The 19,225-nt window shown below is 41.0% G+C and overlaps 2 protein-coding genes across 2 annotated transcripts in view; both read right to left on the reverse strand.

Annotated features, from left to right (window-relative positions):
- LOC103303168 (olfactory receptor 7D2) overlaps positions 1–4,845 on the reverse strand; it is a 54,564-nt gene extending 49,719 nt beyond the window's left edge. The window contains exon 1 of the mRNA XM_054717455.1: positions 4,814–4,845. The gene's annotated coding sequence lies outside the window, so the exon portion shown is untranslated. The remainder of the gene's footprint in view (positions 1–4,813) is intronic.
- Positions 74–16,521, reverse strand: ZNF317 (zinc finger protein 317). The gene is made up of 8 exons (XM_054717454.1): positions 16,362–16,521; positions 7,110–7,185; positions 6,083–6,204; positions 5,411–5,550; positions 4,814–4,940; positions 4,289–4,384; positions 3,730–3,812; positions 74–3,241 (listed from the first exon to the last, which is right to left on the reverse strand). Exons 3-8 carry the CDS (start codon positions 6,111–6,113, stop codon positions 1,922–1,924), a joined length of 1,797 nt encoding a protein of 598 aa, XP_054573429.1. The 5' UTR covers positions 6,114–6,204; positions 7,110–7,185; positions 16,362–16,521; the 3' UTR covers positions 74–1,921.
- Between the last annotated feature and the right edge of the window lie 2,704 nt (positions 16,522–19,225).

Consider the following 19,225-nt stretch of genomic DNA (forward strand, 5'->3'; position numbering starts at 1 on the left):
AAGCATAAACAGATTATACCCACATGTGTAGCAGTTATAAAAACTCACTTATGGGCCACACACAGTCTCTGTCACAGGTGAATGGGTTAAACAGCATCCAGCTTGATGAGGCAGAACCCTCCCTCTGCCAATAAAAAAACTAATAGGAAAAAAAAAAAGAAAGAATATCCAAAGCAGCTTAAACCAATCATCAGTTTTATTTTTCCTTGTAATAGGAAGTCTGGAAGTAAATTTAGGGCTAGTATAGACACCTAAAGAAGCCCCTGGGGAGGCCAGAATCCTTTGTGAATTTTCTTAGCCTGTGCATCCTCATGGTCACAAGATGGATCTTTTAACACTAGGTACTGGATCTCCTTACTAGGTGAGAAGTGGGGGGAAGAACAAAAATAAAAAAAAACAAGTGGAGAATAATCGAGGTAAGAATGGCCCTTTTTTCAGGAGTCTTCTCAAAGCCCGTATAGTAACATCTGCTTATTTGATAATAGACAGGCTGTGGAACATGGACTGTATGAATTGTAAGGAAACTTGTAAGAGATTTTAAAAATAGTACACCTTACTAATCTGACAAAAATTGAGTTTTCTTGACATGGAAGATGAGATATTAGAGGAGCAACTAGAAGTATATACCACTGTTGGCTGTAACATCCCAAAGGACTCATCTGATGAAGACATCATAGTCTGATCACAATGCATTTGATTTAGATACTCAAACAAACAGGCACTAAAAATATCAATGGTTCACAGTACATAGATTCTACAGAGTCTATTGGTCAAGTAAATAATTCAAAAGGAAGTTAACACATTCTTAAGAATGAAATTATAATTAAAATACTACATACAAACATATTGTGATGTGTGTAAGGGTAATTTAGAGCATAACCTTAAAGATTAAATATTTATGAGCTAGTGTCTATTTTCATGATGAAATACATCAAATGCAATTTCACACTCACTAGAAAATTCCTTTGGGGTGTGAATGAATTATCACACCCCATAAGCAAAGTGAGGGGGCTGTGGCTGAAATAATTTCCACATAGGGATTGCCTGCAGTGTGGGTTCTTGCATTTCTTGAATTACATTGGTTATACTTTTGAAGTTTTAAATAGAAATTCACCTACTGTGAGTACTAGAGTACTCAAGTTTCATAAAAATCGAGGAGCTCTTCTAGGACAAGGTTTCTCAACCATGGCAATATTAACCTTTTGGGGCATATAAATCTTTGTTCTGGGGGGCTCCTCTGCATTGTACTCTATTTAGCAACATCCTTGATGTCTTCCAACTATATGAAGGTAATGCCTTCCCCAGTTTTAACAACCAAAAATGTTTCCAGAAATTGCCAAATGTCTCCTGGGGAGCATATCCACTCCCTGGTAATAACCACGGCTCTGCAACAGGAATTGGCAATTATTTTTCTGTAAAGGGCCAGACAATGAGTATTTTAGACTTTGTGGGCCACACAGTCTCTGTCACATATTTTTCTTCCTTAAAAATGTAAACTATTCTTAGCTTGAGAACCGTACATAAATAGACAGCTGGCTGTAGTTTCCTGACCCATTACTGATTTTTCCATGTTTCCCTAGAGTGCTTACTTGACTCGTATGCTCAGAAGGTGTCAGGTGGTACAACAGTAATTTCAACATTAAGTATCAGGCTAGGGTTTCTCTTCCTAAGCTGTCACATTTGTTAAGACCTAAATGTACACTGATGGCTTTTCCACAACATAGAGACACATTTTCTCCCTCAGCGTCAATTCTGAGAGATGAGAAAAAAACTCATTTCAGTCATTACACAAACTGGCTTTCTCCAGTTACATGTATTCCCTTGTGCTCAGTAAGATGAGTTAATAAAGGCTTTCCTGCCTTCCTGAAACTTACAAGGTTTCCTTCCAGTCTGAGCTCTTGTGTTTCTTAAAGAAGGTGTATCATTGGAGCCTCTTCCACACTGATGACACTATGAGTTTTTCTCCCCGGTGAGTTTTAACATGACTCCGAAGAGATGAATGATCACTGAAGGCTTTCCCACAAGCCAAGCATTCATAGGGCTTCTCCCCAGTGTGTATCCTCCTGTGAACATTAAGGTTTGAGCCTATGCTGAAGGCTTTCCCACAGTGATCACACTCGTACGGCTTCTCTCCTGTGTGACTTCTCATGTGTGTCTTAAGAGTTGACTGGTTTCTGAAGGCTTTCCCACACTGTCTACATTCAACATGTTTCTTTACAAGATGAATGCTCATGTGCCTCCTCCGGGATAAATAATCACCAAAGACTTTCCCACAGGCAGCACATTCATAGCGTCTCTCTTGAGTGTGTATTTTCCTGTGTGCTGTTAGGTTTGAGCTGGCGCTGAAGGCTTTCCCACACAGATCACACCCGTATGGTTTCTCTCCAGTGTGAGAATTCATGTGTGTCTTAAGGATGGACTGGTTTCTGAATGTTTTCCCACACTGTCTACATTCAACGGGTTTCTTTACAATATGAATTCGCATGTGTTTTCTCCGTGATAAGAGATCACCAAAGGCTTTCCCGCATTCTTTACATTCATATGTTTTCTCTACCATGTGGTTCTTCTTGTGCAAATTAAAGTTAGACTTCCATCGAAAGGCTTTTCCACACTGTGTGCATTCATAGGGTTTCTCCCCAGTGTGATTCCTGACATGCTCTTTGAGATGTGACGGATGCTGGAAAGCTTTCCCACAGTCTTGACATTCATAGGGTCTCTCTCCAGTGTGTGTTCTTTTGTGTGCAATGAGGTGGCAGCTCCTGCCATATGCCTTCCCACATTCATCACACTTGTAAGGTCTCTCCCCAGTGTGAACTCTCATGTGTATCTTTAGGGAGGAGAGGGTTCGGAATGCATTTCCACATTGACTGCAATCAAAGGGCTTCTCTGTGAGGTGAGTTCTTGCATGACTCCTAAGCGCTGAGGGATCATTGAAAGCTTTCCCACAGATACTGCATTCATAGGGTTTCTCCCCAGTGTGTATTCTCCTGTGCCGTGTAAGAGAAGCACTTGTGGTGAAGGCTTTTTGACACTGATGACATTCATGCATTTTTCTCCCATTGTAAATGCTCATATGTTGTGTTAGATGTGGCCTGTTCTTAAAAACCACCCCATAGTCTCGGCGGTGATAGGGCCTCTTACTAGTATGTCTTCCCATTTGCTGAGTAATATGAGTACCCATACTGAAGACTTCAAACAGGTGAGCATATTCAGTAGATTTCTCTCCAAGATGAGTTCTTTCCTGTTGATTTAAAGATGAGTGCTAAGGCATTTCCAGTATTCATTTCATTCCCAAGAATTATCCCCATATAAACTGACATAAATTAAAGCACATCATTATGACTATAGATGTCATCATTATGATTATAGATGTAAAAGTACTACTCCTGCCGCTGTAGGTTCTATCAAGTAGAATAGGTGAATGTTATGTATGCCCTAAGGTACCATGTGTGTAACTATAACAAAGCTTTTTACAAAATAGACTTTAACTGTTTAAATCTGAATTGAGCTCTTAACACTCAATTATCTAAGACATAGCTATAAAAATATTTACTCATCAGAACTCTAAGTGGAAAGTTTTGGGTTAGTAATTGGTAATATTAGTGTCTCTAACACTGCTTCCTCTTGGGGAATGCCACCTGCCTAGTTCTTGAGCTCCTTTTCTAACTTAAGCCGCCCCACTCATCTCCTAATATAGAAGATCCAGAATTATCCCCCCAAAAATCTTACCATTGTCACACCACTAGGTGTTTCATTCCCCAAAATATTTTCCATGAGAATAGACCACTTGATTTTAGAAGGAATCTCCCAATCTGAAACAAATTGGAAATAAATAAATCTGCTGATAAAAGAAAATGGTAGAATGCTGGTGACAAAAATAGGTAATTTTTAAAAAAATACTAATCCTAAAAAGGAAAGATGAGGTGAAAAGGAAGAATGCATGAGTAAAAATGACTGGAATATTTGACTGTGTGATATTTGGCAATGATAAGGGGTAGACATTCATGTGAGCACACTAAGAAGTCATTCTTCAAAGACCAACATTAATGAAAGAAAAAATATAATCAGGAATGTTGAATTTAAAAGGACAGAAAAAAGTTCCGTGTGGACATGTCAAATTTAAAGGTGAAAGGATAATGAAACCAAAGAATCTGTCAGAGAATGGAGGAGCAGTGAAAGGAATGAGCATATTATATATCCCTGGGTGACATTTCCTAATGGATCTCCCTCCACCCCAAACACTGAGAATAACCACTAATATGAAGCACTTATGATTACAGGTCCTTACCGGGACATGTGCCTTGGGGAAGTCCCCTCTCCTCTGTTCTCAGCTCCTCTTCTTGCTCCAAGTGGAAGATGAGGCTGGGTTTCCCCACCTGACACCCTACTCATGGGGAAAGATACATGTTGAGGGAGAACTGTGCAGAGGACACATGTTCTGAAGTTGGAGTTCTGAAGATGGACAAGACTGACTTAGGAGCAGTAAAATGATGGTGACAAATTTCTAAGGGACACAGTTAAAGGCTGTCATAAAAAACAAAACCACAAATACCCACATGTTTTGCCCTTCAAAAGATTTCTTAACTCAGAAGGTAAGGATTTCTTAATTCAGAAACCTATGCCCAAGCTCAGACACATTTGACAACCTCCAAGGTCAATGCAATAAACAGATCTCAATATCCATGGGAGACACCAAGAGGGTAGGCACCAGGTAACAATTGTGTTCCAAATCCCCACCCTGCTCCTAGGTTACAGCCAACTACTTAAAATAAAATTATTTGATTAATAAATGAAGAAATGATGCCAGTCTTACCCACTGAGGCCAGGTTGCTATAGTTCTCCAGCATCACATCTTTGTATAGTTTTCTCTGAGAAGAATCCAATAAGGGCCACTCCTTCTCAGTAAAGTCCACTGCAACATCCTGGAAAGTCACTGAGTCCTGAAACACCACATTTGGGGTCAGTGAGAAACAGCTTGTGTTCAAAGATGGTAGAGGCTGAAGACTGAATATGAAAGACTCAAATCATAGAATTTCCAGTTTGGGGTTCTGGTGTCTCAAAATTTATTCCAGAAGCCAGTCAACAGCTGTTCTGTTTTCCTTATGAGATGATCTTATCTTGTCTCACTGCTTCAAATGCAACTCTGACATGGGATCAAAATCTCTCTCCACTTTTAGCCTGGCCTGAGCACTTGAACTATATTATTGAGAAACATTTGGTATGTAAGTCATTTTCCCTAACAACTTTGATACCGTGACAGCCTTGAAACATTATTTGGCTCTTTTCTCTTGATCCCTGATCAGGCATCAATTAACCAGAATAAAAATCTAAAAGAATTTCATTATGTGATACTGGGGGTGTCCTAGGAAGTGCCTCTCCCCCCTTCAGGGGCCCAGAGATATTGGTGTACCTGGGAAACAACATTAGTTGGCATATGAGGCTCCAGGCCATTACATGCAAACAGGTCCACATTCTGGTGACAAGAATGGTCTTTTGAAGCAAGAGGAATTTCTGACTCCTGGATATGGGCAGGTTCCTGGATGGATATAGCTAGAGAAGACACAATGCATGAGAATAAAAGCTTGCTTAACACTCACAAACTACTAAACTATAAGTGTGTAGTGCACATTCCCAATCAAAATACACACACACCACCACCACCACCACATTCAGTAAGAATCCAGAGCAGCCCTGCTCTACTCAAGGACAGGAAAAAGGGAGGTGGGCCAATATACCTATAACAAAAGTATTATGTTTTCTCAATTTATGAGAGAAGAAATTAAATCTCTAAGAGATAGAACTTTGCTCAGATTTATCAAAATAATAAATGAGGTAGTTCAGGGTTACTACCCATACTGTGTTTTTCTTTTCACACCAATTATACACACTCGCCTCTCTCACCCAAACTCACAAAGAGCTTGCCTAAATCAGACAGTCACCTCAAGGGGCTCTCCCCAGGACTTTGCTCCCACTACTTTCCAGTTGATTTATCCTCTCCTGGCAACCCTCCCTCTGTCCTTGGGAAGTGGCAGTAGCCACTTAAGCTTGAATTCTGAGAGCATTCTTCACCCCTAGAACTTACCACATGTGGGAGAGAGATCAAGAGCTGCCATCCTATGAGAACGATATAAATTTGCCTGAACAACAGGGCACTAGTATCAGAAAGCTATTCTCTTGTTCTTATGGGACTCTTTGAGCAGGCATCTGTAGTAAATGAGAAAAAGATTACTAGGAGAAGTCAAGGCGTTCTATCTCTCCTGCTAACGGGACAATCTGACTTCTGCTTTCCAGTATTTCTCCTTTTGAACAGCAAATTCTGTCTGATCCTAAGCCTTTCCCTTGCTTAGGCAAAACCTCCAGGCAATGCGGTGGACAACCCTGACTCCAAAGTATTGTGTCAGCAACTCTGTTAAACTCCCTCGCTCATTAAATATTTGTGCCCCAGACTTCTGTTCTTCAACTTTGATACATGCCATGGTTTAGGATCATTCAAGTATCCATGAGGATGGCCTATCTAGGACTACATGTTCCAATCTCCAATGCTATTTGGCCCCCCGACTCCACATCAACATACACAATGTAGGCCAACGCACAGGCCTTGTCATCTCTAGTTGCCAACTTTATCTCACAAACAATGCTTCAGAAATCTGCACTTCTACACAACATTCTTCTTGCATGAACTCTTTCACTTTATAGAGGATTCCAAACCACTCAGGCTTCTACAATCTTGCTCCCTCACAGCAAATTCCTCTTCTCACTGCTCCACCTATCAAGCCAAGATTCATCACAATCCATCACTTCTACAATCTGTCCAATTCTTCTTCCTATTATAACCCTGAATGAGCAAAAGACCAGCCCTGGATGATTCCAACCATCTACCTCCTCTCTATAAAGATAGTTGGGAAGATTAGTCCACACACACCTGGTCACCTTCAAAACTCAAAGTCGTTAACCCTAAAGGAACATCTACACTAAAGGAAAGCACACTAGGCAATCCAATCGTCCAATATCCCCATAACCAGGTAAAAATCTCAACAGTTTTTCTGAAAAAAACAAACAAACAAACAAAAAAACACAACTAAACAAAACAAAAAAAAGAACTGTCTTACCATTATCCTCTTTCAGCAAATAATCTTATGTTCCTTTCATAGTAATCACAACCAGGAAAATGGACCTCAGCAAGGACTAGAAAATGAAACAAAAAGCAATTCCATATATGATAGCAGAAAGCAAAGTATCTAGTAATAAATCAAAATCTGTGTATGACCTTTACAATAAAAAATTGAAAACACTGACGAAAGAAGTTAAAGATCTAAATAAGTGGGGAAGAATATCACTTTCATGGAATACAAGAGCCATTATTAGAGTATTCATGCTATCCTAATTCACCTGCAGATAGAATACAGTTCCTAGCAAAACCTCTACAGGCTTTTTTCTAGAAATTGACAAGCCAAATCTAAAATGTGTATTAAAATGCAAAGGATCTAGAAGAGCCAGAACAATATTAAGAAAAACAAACTTGAATGATTCATACTATGAACTTCACCAGTAATGAAGCGTTATTGAAATAAGTATAGATAAATTGGTCTATAGGACAGAAGAGAGTTAGAAATAGAAATACAAGTGCAGGGTCAAATAATTTTCGATAAAAGAACAAAGCAATTCGATAAGAGGAGCAGTCTTTTTAAAAAAAAAAAAAAAAATATATATATATATATATATATATATATATATATATATATATATGTTTTTATTGATTTCAGAGTGAGGAAAGGAGAGGGAGAGAGAGAAACATCAGTGAAAAGAGAGAATCATGGATCAGTTGCCTCCTGCACACCCCCTATGGGGATTGAACCAGCAACCCAGGCATGTGCCCTGACCAACCAGGAATTGAACCATGACCTCTGGGTTCACAGGTCGATACTCAACCACTGAGCAACACTGGCTGGGTAGAAAAGCCGTCTTTTTAAAAAATTCATTTTAAAATTATACTTGACACTAGAGGCCCAATGCATGAAATTTGTTCACGTGGCGGGGGGGGGGGGGGGGGGAGGGGGAGTGTCTCTCATGTCCCTCAGCCCAGCCTGCACTCTCTCCAATCTGGGACCTCTCAAGGGATGTCTGACTTGCCCAGATCAGGCCTAAATGGGCAGTCGGACATCCCTCTCACTGCTGGCTCCCAACCGCTTGCCTGTCTGCCTGCCTGATTGCCCCTAACTGCTTCTGCCTGCCAGCCTGATCAACGCCTAACTGCTCCCCTGCCGGTCTGGTTTCCCCTAATTGCCCTCCCCTGCTGGCCTGATCACCCCTAACTGCCCTCCCTTGCCAGCCTGGTCGCCCCTAACTGCCCTCCCCTGCAGTCCTGGTCACCCCCAACTACCCTCCCTGCTGGTCCAGTCACCCCTAACATCCCTCCCCTGCCAGCCTGGTTGCCCCTAACTGCCTTCCCTGCTGGCCCAATTGCCCCTAACTGCCCTTCCCTGCTGGCCTGGTCACCCCTAACTGCCCTCCCCTGCAGGCCTGGTTGCCCCCAACTTCCCTTCTCTGCCGGCCTGGTCACCCCCAACTCCCCTCCCTTGCAGGCCTGGTCCCTTCCAACTGCTCTCCCCTGCTGGCCTGATCTCCTGCAACTGTCCTCCCCTGCTGGCCATCTTGTGGCAGCCATCTTGTGTCCACATGGGGGCGGCCATCTTGTGTGCTGGAGTGATGGTCAATTTGCATATCACCTCTTTATTATATAGGATGTAATATTGTATTAGTGTCAGGGGTACAACATTGTGATCAAACATTTATGTAACTTACAAAGTGATCACCATTATAAGTCTAGTACCCATCTAACACCATACACAGTTATTACAATACTAGAGGCCTGGTGCATGACATTCATGCACTGGTGGGGGGCGGCCCTCAGCCCAGCCTGTGACCTTTACCTGTCCAGGAGCCCTCGGGGGATGTCCAACTGACAGCTTAGGCTGGGAGCGGGCCTAAGCTGCAGTTGGACATACTTAGCGCTGCCGTGGAGGCAGGAAAGGCTCCCGCCACCACCGCTGCGTTCGCCCACCATCAACCTGGCTTGTGGCTGGCAGCGCTCCCCCTGTGGGAGCACACTGACCACCAGGGGGCAGCCCCTGTGTTGAGCATCTGCCCCATGGTGGTCAGTGTGCGTCACAGCAACCGGTCATTCCACTGTTTGGTAGATTTCCATATTACCCTTTTATTATATAGGATTATTGACTTAACAGAGCAAAACAGGACAGCTATCTTTTTAATAAATGGTGTTGAAAGACTCAATGGAAAAAAGAAACTTTGACTTATATTATCACTACATACACAAAAATTTGAATTAAAAAAAACTGTTTAAGATGAATTAGACACCAGAAAATAAAATCCACAGAGACTATTTTAATGACCCTTGAGTTACATAACAATATTTTAGACTAGACACAAATAGAACTAGACTAAAAAAAAAGCAATAAGCTGAACTCTACCAAATTTAAAAAATTTTAATCATCAAATAACATTATTTAAAAAATGAATAAGCTGACATAAAAACAGACAGATCAATGAAACAATTGAGAGCCCAGAAATAAATCCACACATACATGCTCAACTAATTTTAAGACAAAGTAGGCAAGAATATACCATGGGAAAGGACAGTCAGAAAATGCTGTTGGGAAAACTGGGCAGCCATGTGCTAAAGAATGAAACTGGACCATTATCTTACACTGTACACAAAAATTAACTCAAAACAGACTAAACACTTGAACGTAAGACCTGAAACCGTAAAAGTTCCAGAAGAAAACAGGCAGTAAGCTCCTTGGCAAAAGTCTTGTCAATGATTTTCTTGGATTTGACACCAAAAGCAAGCAAAAATGAACAAGTGGGACTACATCAAATAAAAAAGCTCGCCCTGCCCTAGCTCAGTGGTCGGCAAACTGCGGCTCACGAGCCACATGTGGCTCTTTGGCCCCTTGAGGGTGGCTCTTCCACAAAATACCACGTGCGGGTGCGCACGCACCACGCGAAACTTCGTGGCCCATGCGCAGAAGTCGGTTTTCGGCTCTCAAAAGAAATTTCAATCGTTGTACTATTGATATTTGGCTCTGTTGACTAATGAGTTTGCTGACCACTGCCCTAGCTGATTTGGTTAAGTGGGTAGAACTTCGGCCTGCAGATGGAAAGGTCCAGGGTTTGATTCCAGTCAAGGGTACATGACCAGGTTGCGGGCTCAATCTCCAGTAGGGGGTGTGCAGGAGACAGCCAATCAATGATTCTCTCTCAATGATGTTTCTATATCTCTCTCTCCCTCTCCCTTCCTCGCTGAAATCAACAAAAATATATATTTTTTAAATTTTTCTTTAAAAAAAAAACAAAAAAGGTTGCCCTGGCCTGTGGCTCAGTTGATTGGAATGTCATCCTATACACCAAAAGATTGTGGGTTTGATTTTGTCAGGGCACATACCTAGGTTGCGGGTTCAATCCTCAGTCAGGGTGCATATGGGTGGTAACAGACTGATGTTTCTATCACTACTTTCCACTACCTAAAAATATATCCTTGGGAGAAGATAAAACAAAGAAAATAAACAAACAAAAAACAACTACAAAGTTTCTGTACAGCAAGGGAAACCATCAACAAAATGAAAAGGCAACCTACTGAATGGGAGAAAATATTTGCAAGTCATTTATCTGACAAGGGGTTTATATTCAAAACATGTAAAGAACTCATACAACTCAATAGCAAAAAAACAAACAATCCAAATAAAAATGGGCAGAGGACCTAACCAGATATTTTTCCAAAGACATACAAATGGCCAGAAGGCACATGAAAAGGTGCTTAACATCACCAATCATCCAGGAAATGCTAATCAAAACCTTACACCTATTAGAATGACTATTATAAAAAATACAAGAGACAGCAAGTGTTATCCAGGATATAGGGAAAATGGAACCCTTGTGCTGTTTGGTGGGAATGTAAATTGGTACAGCCACTATGGAAAACAGTATGGAATTTCCTCAAAATATTAAAAATAGAACTACCATGTGATCCAGCAATCCCACTTCTGGGTATTTATCTAAAAGTGGAAACACTAATTTGAAAAGATATCTCCAACTCCATGCTCATTACAGCATTATTTAAAATGGCCAAGGCATGGAAACAACTTAAATGTCTATTGATGAATGAATGGACAAGGAAAATGTGAAGTAAATACACACACACACACACACACACACACACATAATGGAATATTATTCAGCTATTAAAAAAATCTTGTCATTTGTGATATAGATGAACCTTGAGGATATCATGCTAAGTGAAATAAGTCTGACAAAAAAATTCTCACTTATATATAGAAACGTAAAAAAAGCAAAACAAAACAAAAACTAAGGTCACGAATATGGAGAACTGACTGGTAGTTGCCTCAGGAAGTTGTGGTGGGTAAAATGGGTAAAAGAGGTCAGGGGGCCTGAGGGAGGCAACCAATCCACGAGTCTCTCTCTCATCATGTTTCTCTCTCTCTCTTCCCCCCCGCCCCCACATCTGCCTAGAAATCAATAAAAAAAAAAATCTTTGGGTGAGAATTAACAACAACAAAAAGAGGGAGGGAAAGGAGTACAAGTTTCCAGTTATAAAATAAGTCATGTGATGTATATATAGCATGGTGACTATCCTATATAATAAAAGGCTAATATGCAAATCAAATGGCAGAATGACCAATCGCTATGATGCGCACTGACCACCAGGGGGCACCACTCAGCAGAAGCCGGGCTCACGGCTGGTGAGTGCAGCGGCGGAAGCCTCTCCCGCCTCTGTGGCAGTGTTAAGGATGTCAGAAATCCCCTCAGGGCTCCCGGACTACAAGAGGGCACAGACCCGGCTGAGAGACAACTACCCCCCCCCCGCCCCCAGTGCACGATTTTCATGCACCGGGCCTCTAGTAGTTAATAATACTGTATTGCATACTTGAAAGTAGTTAGAAGAGTGGATCTTGAAACTATGTATGGTGATGACAAAAATTTCATATTCAGATTAAAGCACTCCTACAAAACAAATAAAAAGCCAGAACTAAGACACTTCATGAAATGTAATGACAAATAAGATAAACATGACAAAAGGTACTCAGCATCATTTGTTATGAGATAAATGAAAGTTAAAACTAATGATATAGCATTTCAACCCACCAGAGTTGCCAAAATAAAAGACTATCAGCATTTTAAATGTTCCCAAGGATGTGGCATACACCCTATCCTATATAATAAAAGCCTAATATGCAAATCGACGGAATGGTGGAACGACCGGCAGAACAACCAGTCACTATGAAGTGCACTGACCACCAGAGGCCAGACACTCAACGCAGGAGCTGCCCTCAGCCAAGGCAGGTGTGAGCAGGGGTCCCCAATCGCCCCTCTGGTCGCCCCGCAGAGGAAGGCAACCAGCGGCGGCAGCAGCAGGGGGAGGGAGGGTAGGACTGGCGAGCGGGTGGTGCCAGGCCGGCCAAGGCAGGTGCCAGCAGGGTCCTCCGATCACCCTGCCAATCGCCCCACAGATCAGCTCTGATCACTGGTCTGGCCTAGGGACCCTACCTGTGCACAAATTTCGTGCACCAGGCCTCTAATTCTCATATAATGATGGTGGAAATGTGAAATGGTTCAAACATTTTGGTAAACAATTTGCCAGTTTCTTAAATAGTAGACCTACTATTTGGCCAAGTAATTCCACATCTAGATATTTACCCAAGAAACATTCTGATTCACAATAGCCAAAAGGTGTAAACAATGTAAATATCCATCAACGAGAGAAAAAACAAGCTGTGACATGTACAATGAAATACTCCTCAGCAATAAAAAGAAACTACCGAGACACACAATATATGCTGACAAACAGAAGATAGATACAAGAAATTTTCTGATTCCAATTGCATGATGTTCGTGAATAGGCAAAACTTATCTAAGTCAATGAAAAAAATTGTTTAAGTCCATAGTAAAAAAGTGGTTGCCTTGATGGAGAACATGAGATGGTATTGGATAGACTGAGGAAAAACTACATGTATTTTTTTAGTTAGTGGTTACACCATGTACACAACTATCAAAAAAATTAATCAAACTGATCACCTAAGATCTGTGCATTTTCCTGTAATCTATACTTAAAAGTTAAAAGAAAATTTTCTTACTTTCTGGTCTCTAGTTATACAAAAATTCCTCCTACAACTAATCTATTATCTTCTCCTCTCCTATTACAAACAAGAGATATCTGCTCTCCCTTCTAAGGCCAATGTCTTCAGAGTAAATATGTATGTAAAATAAATTCAAAACGTTCAAAGAAAAAAGTAGAATAAAAAATACTCAAATCAAAGGAAGCAAGAAAAAAATAAATGGAAAAAGATAAGGCAAATTCAACAACCAAATATATTAACACATAAAATGTTAATGGACTAAATGCTTCAGCCTGGAGGGTGTGGCTCAGTGATTCCCACGAACCAGGAGGTGACGGTTTGATTTCCGGTCAAGGCACATGCCCAGGTTGCAGGCTCCTTCCCCAGTAGGGGGTGTGCAGGAGGCAGCCCATCAATTATTCTCCCTTATCATTGATGTTTCTATCTCTCTCTCCCTCTCCCTGGCCTGGCCCCTCTCTCCCTCTCTTTTCCTCTCTCTGAAATCAATAAAAATATATTAAAAAATTTAAAAAGAAATGAAAATGCTTCAACTAAGATAGATATTCTCAAAATGGAATAAAAGTAATTCAGTTATATGCTGTTTCTAAGAAAGATCTAACACATAGGGATATAACAAGAATGAAAATTAAAAAATATATAAGGCACACACTTTTTTTTTTAAGCTGGTTTAAAAATATTAACACAAGGCAAAATGGATTAAGGCAATAAAGCTCAGAGAGAAAACCAAGCTATTACAGTGAAAAGTATAACTGAAGAAAATGCTGTGTATACCTGCATGTTATGACACAGTCTCAAAAGTATGAAAAAAATTAAAAAGCACCACCAGAGCTCTCACTAATATAGTTCAGGCAGATAATTCAATAACTATACATAGTCTGATTAAGATGAAACAGTATTTCCTAAGTATAAAATCCAACCATACAAGCACAATGTAAATGGCATCAGTCTGACCAGTGCAATGAAGTTAAGCAAACTATGACTAAAGACGACGACAACAACCAAGTCATAGGAATGAAAGTTTGAAAATTAAAAGAGAAAATTCTAAGTGATTCATAGGTCAAGGAAGTCATAATATTTAGAACTGAAATCTAATACTACATACGGCACTTCTGTGGGATGTTGCAGATACCCAATGAAAGAAATTAGAAAGATCCCAAATAAAGTAAAAGGAAGAAAGTTATAAAATAAAAAAATATATATTATAAAGTGCTTCAATCAAGTCAAAAGTTCTTTGAGAAAACAAAACTGACCAAATTCTGTCAGGATTTATATTTTTAAAAGAACTGTATATATATATATATGTGTGTGTGTGTGTGTGTGTGTATATGTATGTATATATGTGTGTGTGTGTGTGTGAAAAAAATAACATTACGGATTAGCAAGCATTTAAAAATATGAGCACATTATTAACAACTTTGACTATGCAATTTAAACCTTAGATGGAATAAAAAGAAATTTTATTTAAAATAGAGAATTTAGATGCCCTATGACCCTTAAAGGAACTGAAACAACAGCTTTAAAACTTCCCACAAAGAAAACTCCAAACCTAAATGGTTTTTCTTGGTACAGCTCCCTTTATGGAACAAGTCAATCTATTCTTAGGCACAATACTCCAGGGTTTAGAAAAAAGTTTATATGGCTGGCATAAACCTGAATAGGACAGGAAAACACAAATCACAAACAAAAATCACCAAAAAATGATACAATAATAAGTATCCTTTCCAAGTAATTTATTTACCAATGCATCTTTAATGTAATATTAGAAGTGTTCATTGATATAATTCACCACTCTATCAGACAAATAAGAAAAACATATTATTCACTCATTCATTCCATGCACCTACCACAAGCCAGGCATCCCTTTGAAATACATCAACAGATATCCAAGTAGATGGATGCTAGAAAAAAATAATCACTGGTAAAAAGCTACAGCTGCTCATGAGAAAAAAGAAAAGCTCTTAAACCAGGGAAAGAAGGGAGCTTCTTTGACCTAATAAATACTATCTTAAAAAAGCTTCCAGGCCCTGGCCAGGTAGCTCAATTAGTTAAAGCTTTGTCAGTTACACCAAGATTTCAGGTTCCATCCCTGGTCAGGGCACATATAAGAAACAACCAATGAATGCATAAATACGAAGAACAACAAATCGATGTTTCTCTCTCTCTCAAAATCAATAAAAACTTTCTGAAAAAATAAAATTTAAGCCACAAGGTACTAAAAAACAATGGGTATGTGTACAAATTCCACCCAAAAGATATTTAGAAATCTCTAAATTAGAATGTGTAGTGGCATCAGTATGGAAAAAGGATGTGTATGAAAATACTTTAGCGTGTGAGTACATTAAAAAAATTATTAAAATTAGGAAATGTATTTTGAGGGAAATGCATATAAACAGTAGAATCCTAAAGAAAATCTTGGAGGAGGATGCAATTCAGGAGCACACAGGTTTCTGAGGTTTCATAATATTTTCTTGGCCTGATTTGTGGATGTGCTTTATTGCTGTCCTTTTAACTGTGTGTACCAGTATGTGTTTTCATACATTTTTTGCGCATATGTCCTATAGAAAGATAAATAAAAGGAACCAAATAAGATGGTAAAAATCAATGCAAAGTGTTATAATCACAATAACTATTAATGGACTAACTCTCAAGTTAAGTAACAATGCCCAACTGAATTTTCAAATCTAGTTATAGGCTATTTACATGCGAGTCAACTAAAGTTAATAACATAAAAATAGACAAGTGCACCAAAAGTTTGAGTATAAAAAGCATTAAAGACAAATGCTGCCAAAAACAACGTGCCTGTATTAATATTAAGACAAAACTAACCACAAAGAAAATTGACCACAAAAGCAAAAGAAAGGTAATTCATCCTCAAAGTCTCTATTTCCTGAGCCTCCATAATATCCTGAACTCACTGGGCCTGGCTTTTCTGTCTCCACCCCCAGGTGTCAGGTGTTGGATTTTTGTTTGTTTTTTGACCAGTCATCAGCGCCCAAATATGTCGCTAAATATGGTTCTAAATTTCAGTCCTGGCGTCTCCACAGGGACTAAAACACACTACTGGCCGGGCTACCTGGCTTCCCAGTCCCAGGTCCAGGTCCAGGTCCCCCATAACTCCTTGCCTTGTAGGCCTCTGGTGTTCTCAGAAAAGCCGAGAGTAAAGGGTTAAAGGAGGAAAGCCGGGCTTACCCTACTGAGGGTAAAATCGGGGGGAGCAGAGGTCACGGAAGCTGCCGCCGAAGGGCCGAGAAATTCAAACGGAAGGTCCAGTCTGCCGCAGGGAGGCGGAAGGTCACCAACAACTGGAGGAAATCGCAGGGGAGCTCTCTACAGCCTATGTGTAAAGCGACTATCGCCTCCCGAGAATAATGGCTTCCGTTTCACTTCCGCCTTCTAAGTCACGCGTGACTCATTGGCTGCTTTAACCCGGAAGCACAGGGCGGAGAGGCTTCTGGGAAATGTAGTTCTGAGCTTAGGCAGGCATGCTGGTCGGTATGCCCAGGGGGATTCTGATGGTTGAGCACCTGTCCCCAACTGCTAATTGTTTGAGAGCCTTGGGTCTCACTTTTCAAGCTTCTTATCATTGTTCTCTCTATACTCGCAAGGAGTCTCACCGCTTTAAATACAACATATACACTTAAGACTCAAATGTCCACCTGCAGCCCAACACCTCTAACCTGAATTCCAAACGGAATGAGACATTCTCCACTTGGATATTTTATAAACACTTTAAAATGTCACACATCCAACTCCAGACTCCACCTTCTCAAACTCAAATAACAGGAACCTTAACTTTCCACTTGTAAACCTGGGCAACACCCTCGACTCTTTTGTTTGTCCCATTGATCCATCAGGGAATGGTGAGTTCTACCCTGACAGGTAACCCAGAACCTGATCACTTTGCCATAAATGTTTTTCATGCCCCTGGGTCAACTTGAGAGAGGTCATGCCGGGACTCAGAAAAGTCGGGGTTAGCATCTCATGGTCCTCTTTTATAAAACCCGAGCCAGAAATTTAGGAGGCACAGCTTCCAGGTAAAGACGTTTATCTAGGTGGTGTGAGCATTAATGGGGCACAAAGAGAAATCCACCTCCTAACAAAAGTTCTAACCCTAACTCTACCGAGAGACTGACATCTCCAGTAAATTGCCTACCACCTGTTTCTCCTTTTGTATAAAAGGGCCACATCCTAAAGTTGTTGCAAGACTCAAATGAGAAATGCAAATAACTGATTACTTCTCGTCAGAAGTTGGCAGCATAAGCCCAATTTGAGAGGTGAGCAAAGGTGGAAAGACTCCGGGGCAGGAGTGTCAGAGACAGCAGGAGCACTGCTCAGCACTGCTGGTCTGACTGGCTTTGGGTCCATGTATATTCTTCTAAATTCTCCCATTCGACTACGCCAAGCACACAGCAGATTCCTTCTTGAACCCTGCCTACTGTACTAACTGTTGGGAACTTAGTCCAAGTTCCTCCATTACCAAGTATCAGAGACACAGATCAATTCTCGGTGGCGGGGCAGACAGAGAAGCCATGAGAGGTTGTGGGTAAATAAGAATGAGTCTTTAATGCAGAAGCCAGTGGCCACACAGCCATCAGACAAGAACAGTCCTCACAGCAAAGTCCATAAAGGCAGGCAGCCGGACACCGGCTGGTAAATACGTATCTTTCCCATAAAGCAGCATCAGTCTTTGTACCCAGTTGTTATCTGAGCAGCTGCATGCTGCCTCTAGACTCACTGCCTTACACTGTAGTGGCACTTGAGCTCTCTGGCTTAGCAGCTTCTCCTGTCTCCCCTACCCAGCTCACTGGCTGGTTAACATGGTAGCTATATCTGAGCTCTCTGTGAGCTCTTAGCTTTACAGTACCAGCTCTCCGCTCCATCTGAGCTCTCTAGTCTCCTTTGCACACATAGGAGCTACATTCTCTATGCCTATCGCCTCTGCTTCTCTGAGCTCTCTCTAGCTCTGCTCTGCCCAGCTGTTCTCTCTAGAGAACACACTTCAGGCTACTAGCTAGTCAGTAACCTACTTTTACACTATTTAGACAAAGTAGGCTTCGTGCCAATAGTTATACCAATCATATTGGCTACTGAAGGGCACAGTGTACCTTGTGTCCTTGCACCCGCTCAGGATATCTTGGCCTGAATAGGATTCCCAAGCTCAGAGTCCTTGGACATCCCGATTAGGCACATGCTCAGAGTGGCCTTTGGCCATTCTGGTGTATTGATAACAAGGCCTCTGTACTCCCATTGGCCTTGACTATCCGGGGTCCTGGCGTGGTTCCTACAAGGTACTTCAGTGTTAAGCTGGGAAAATTCCTCCTGGAAAGGTAACAGATCAGATCTTCAAGATCTGGAGCCAGGACAAAGGAGGAAGAAAAGAAAAATGTTCATTAGGATTCATGCAGGACCCGGGGAAGAAACTGGGTAGTTAAAATTAGTTAACAATGCTGAGTCAGGATTGGAGTGGGTTGGAGGTCTGGGTGAAAAAAGTGAAGAGGTTAAGAAGTTCAAACTAGCAGTTTCAAAATAGTCCCCAGGATGTAAAGTACAGCATAGGGAATAGAGTCAATGATATCTTAATAACTATGTGGTGACAGGTGAGTACTAGAATTATCAGGAAAATCATCTAGTAAATTATATAACTGTCTAATTATGATAGGCAATTAGACAGACATGAGCAAAGCAATGAAGATGAGCCAGGTACTAAAGGTCACCAGGGCAAAAAGCCTCAGTTGCTTATTATAGAGTGGGACCTCAGCCCCCTAGCATATCTCTGGTCATTCCGTTTAGACCCTCTGACCTTTCCTCTTTAGAGATCACATCTAAGTCTCAGTTGTATTTCAGCTCCAGGCCCAGCAAAGCAGCAAAACCAGACAAGCGATGCCAAGGTTGACCTCAGGACCAGCTGCGTTGAATAAATGATCCTGGCACCGAGGAATCAATCAGTGGAGACCCCAACCCTGAAAGAACACACCTGGAAAGCTGCTGAATAGTCTATTGAGATCTTCCCCTGGGACCTCCCCTAAAATCTCCACCCTCAGAACCCTTAGGAT

Source organism: Eptesicus fuscus, chromosome 6 (assembly GCF_027574615.1).
Source record: "Eptesicus fuscus isolate TK198812 chromosome 6, DD_ASM_mEF_20220401, whole genome shotgun sequence".
NCBI lineage: Eukaryota > Metazoa > Chordata > Mammalia > Chiroptera > Vespertilionidae > Eptesicus > Eptesicus fuscus.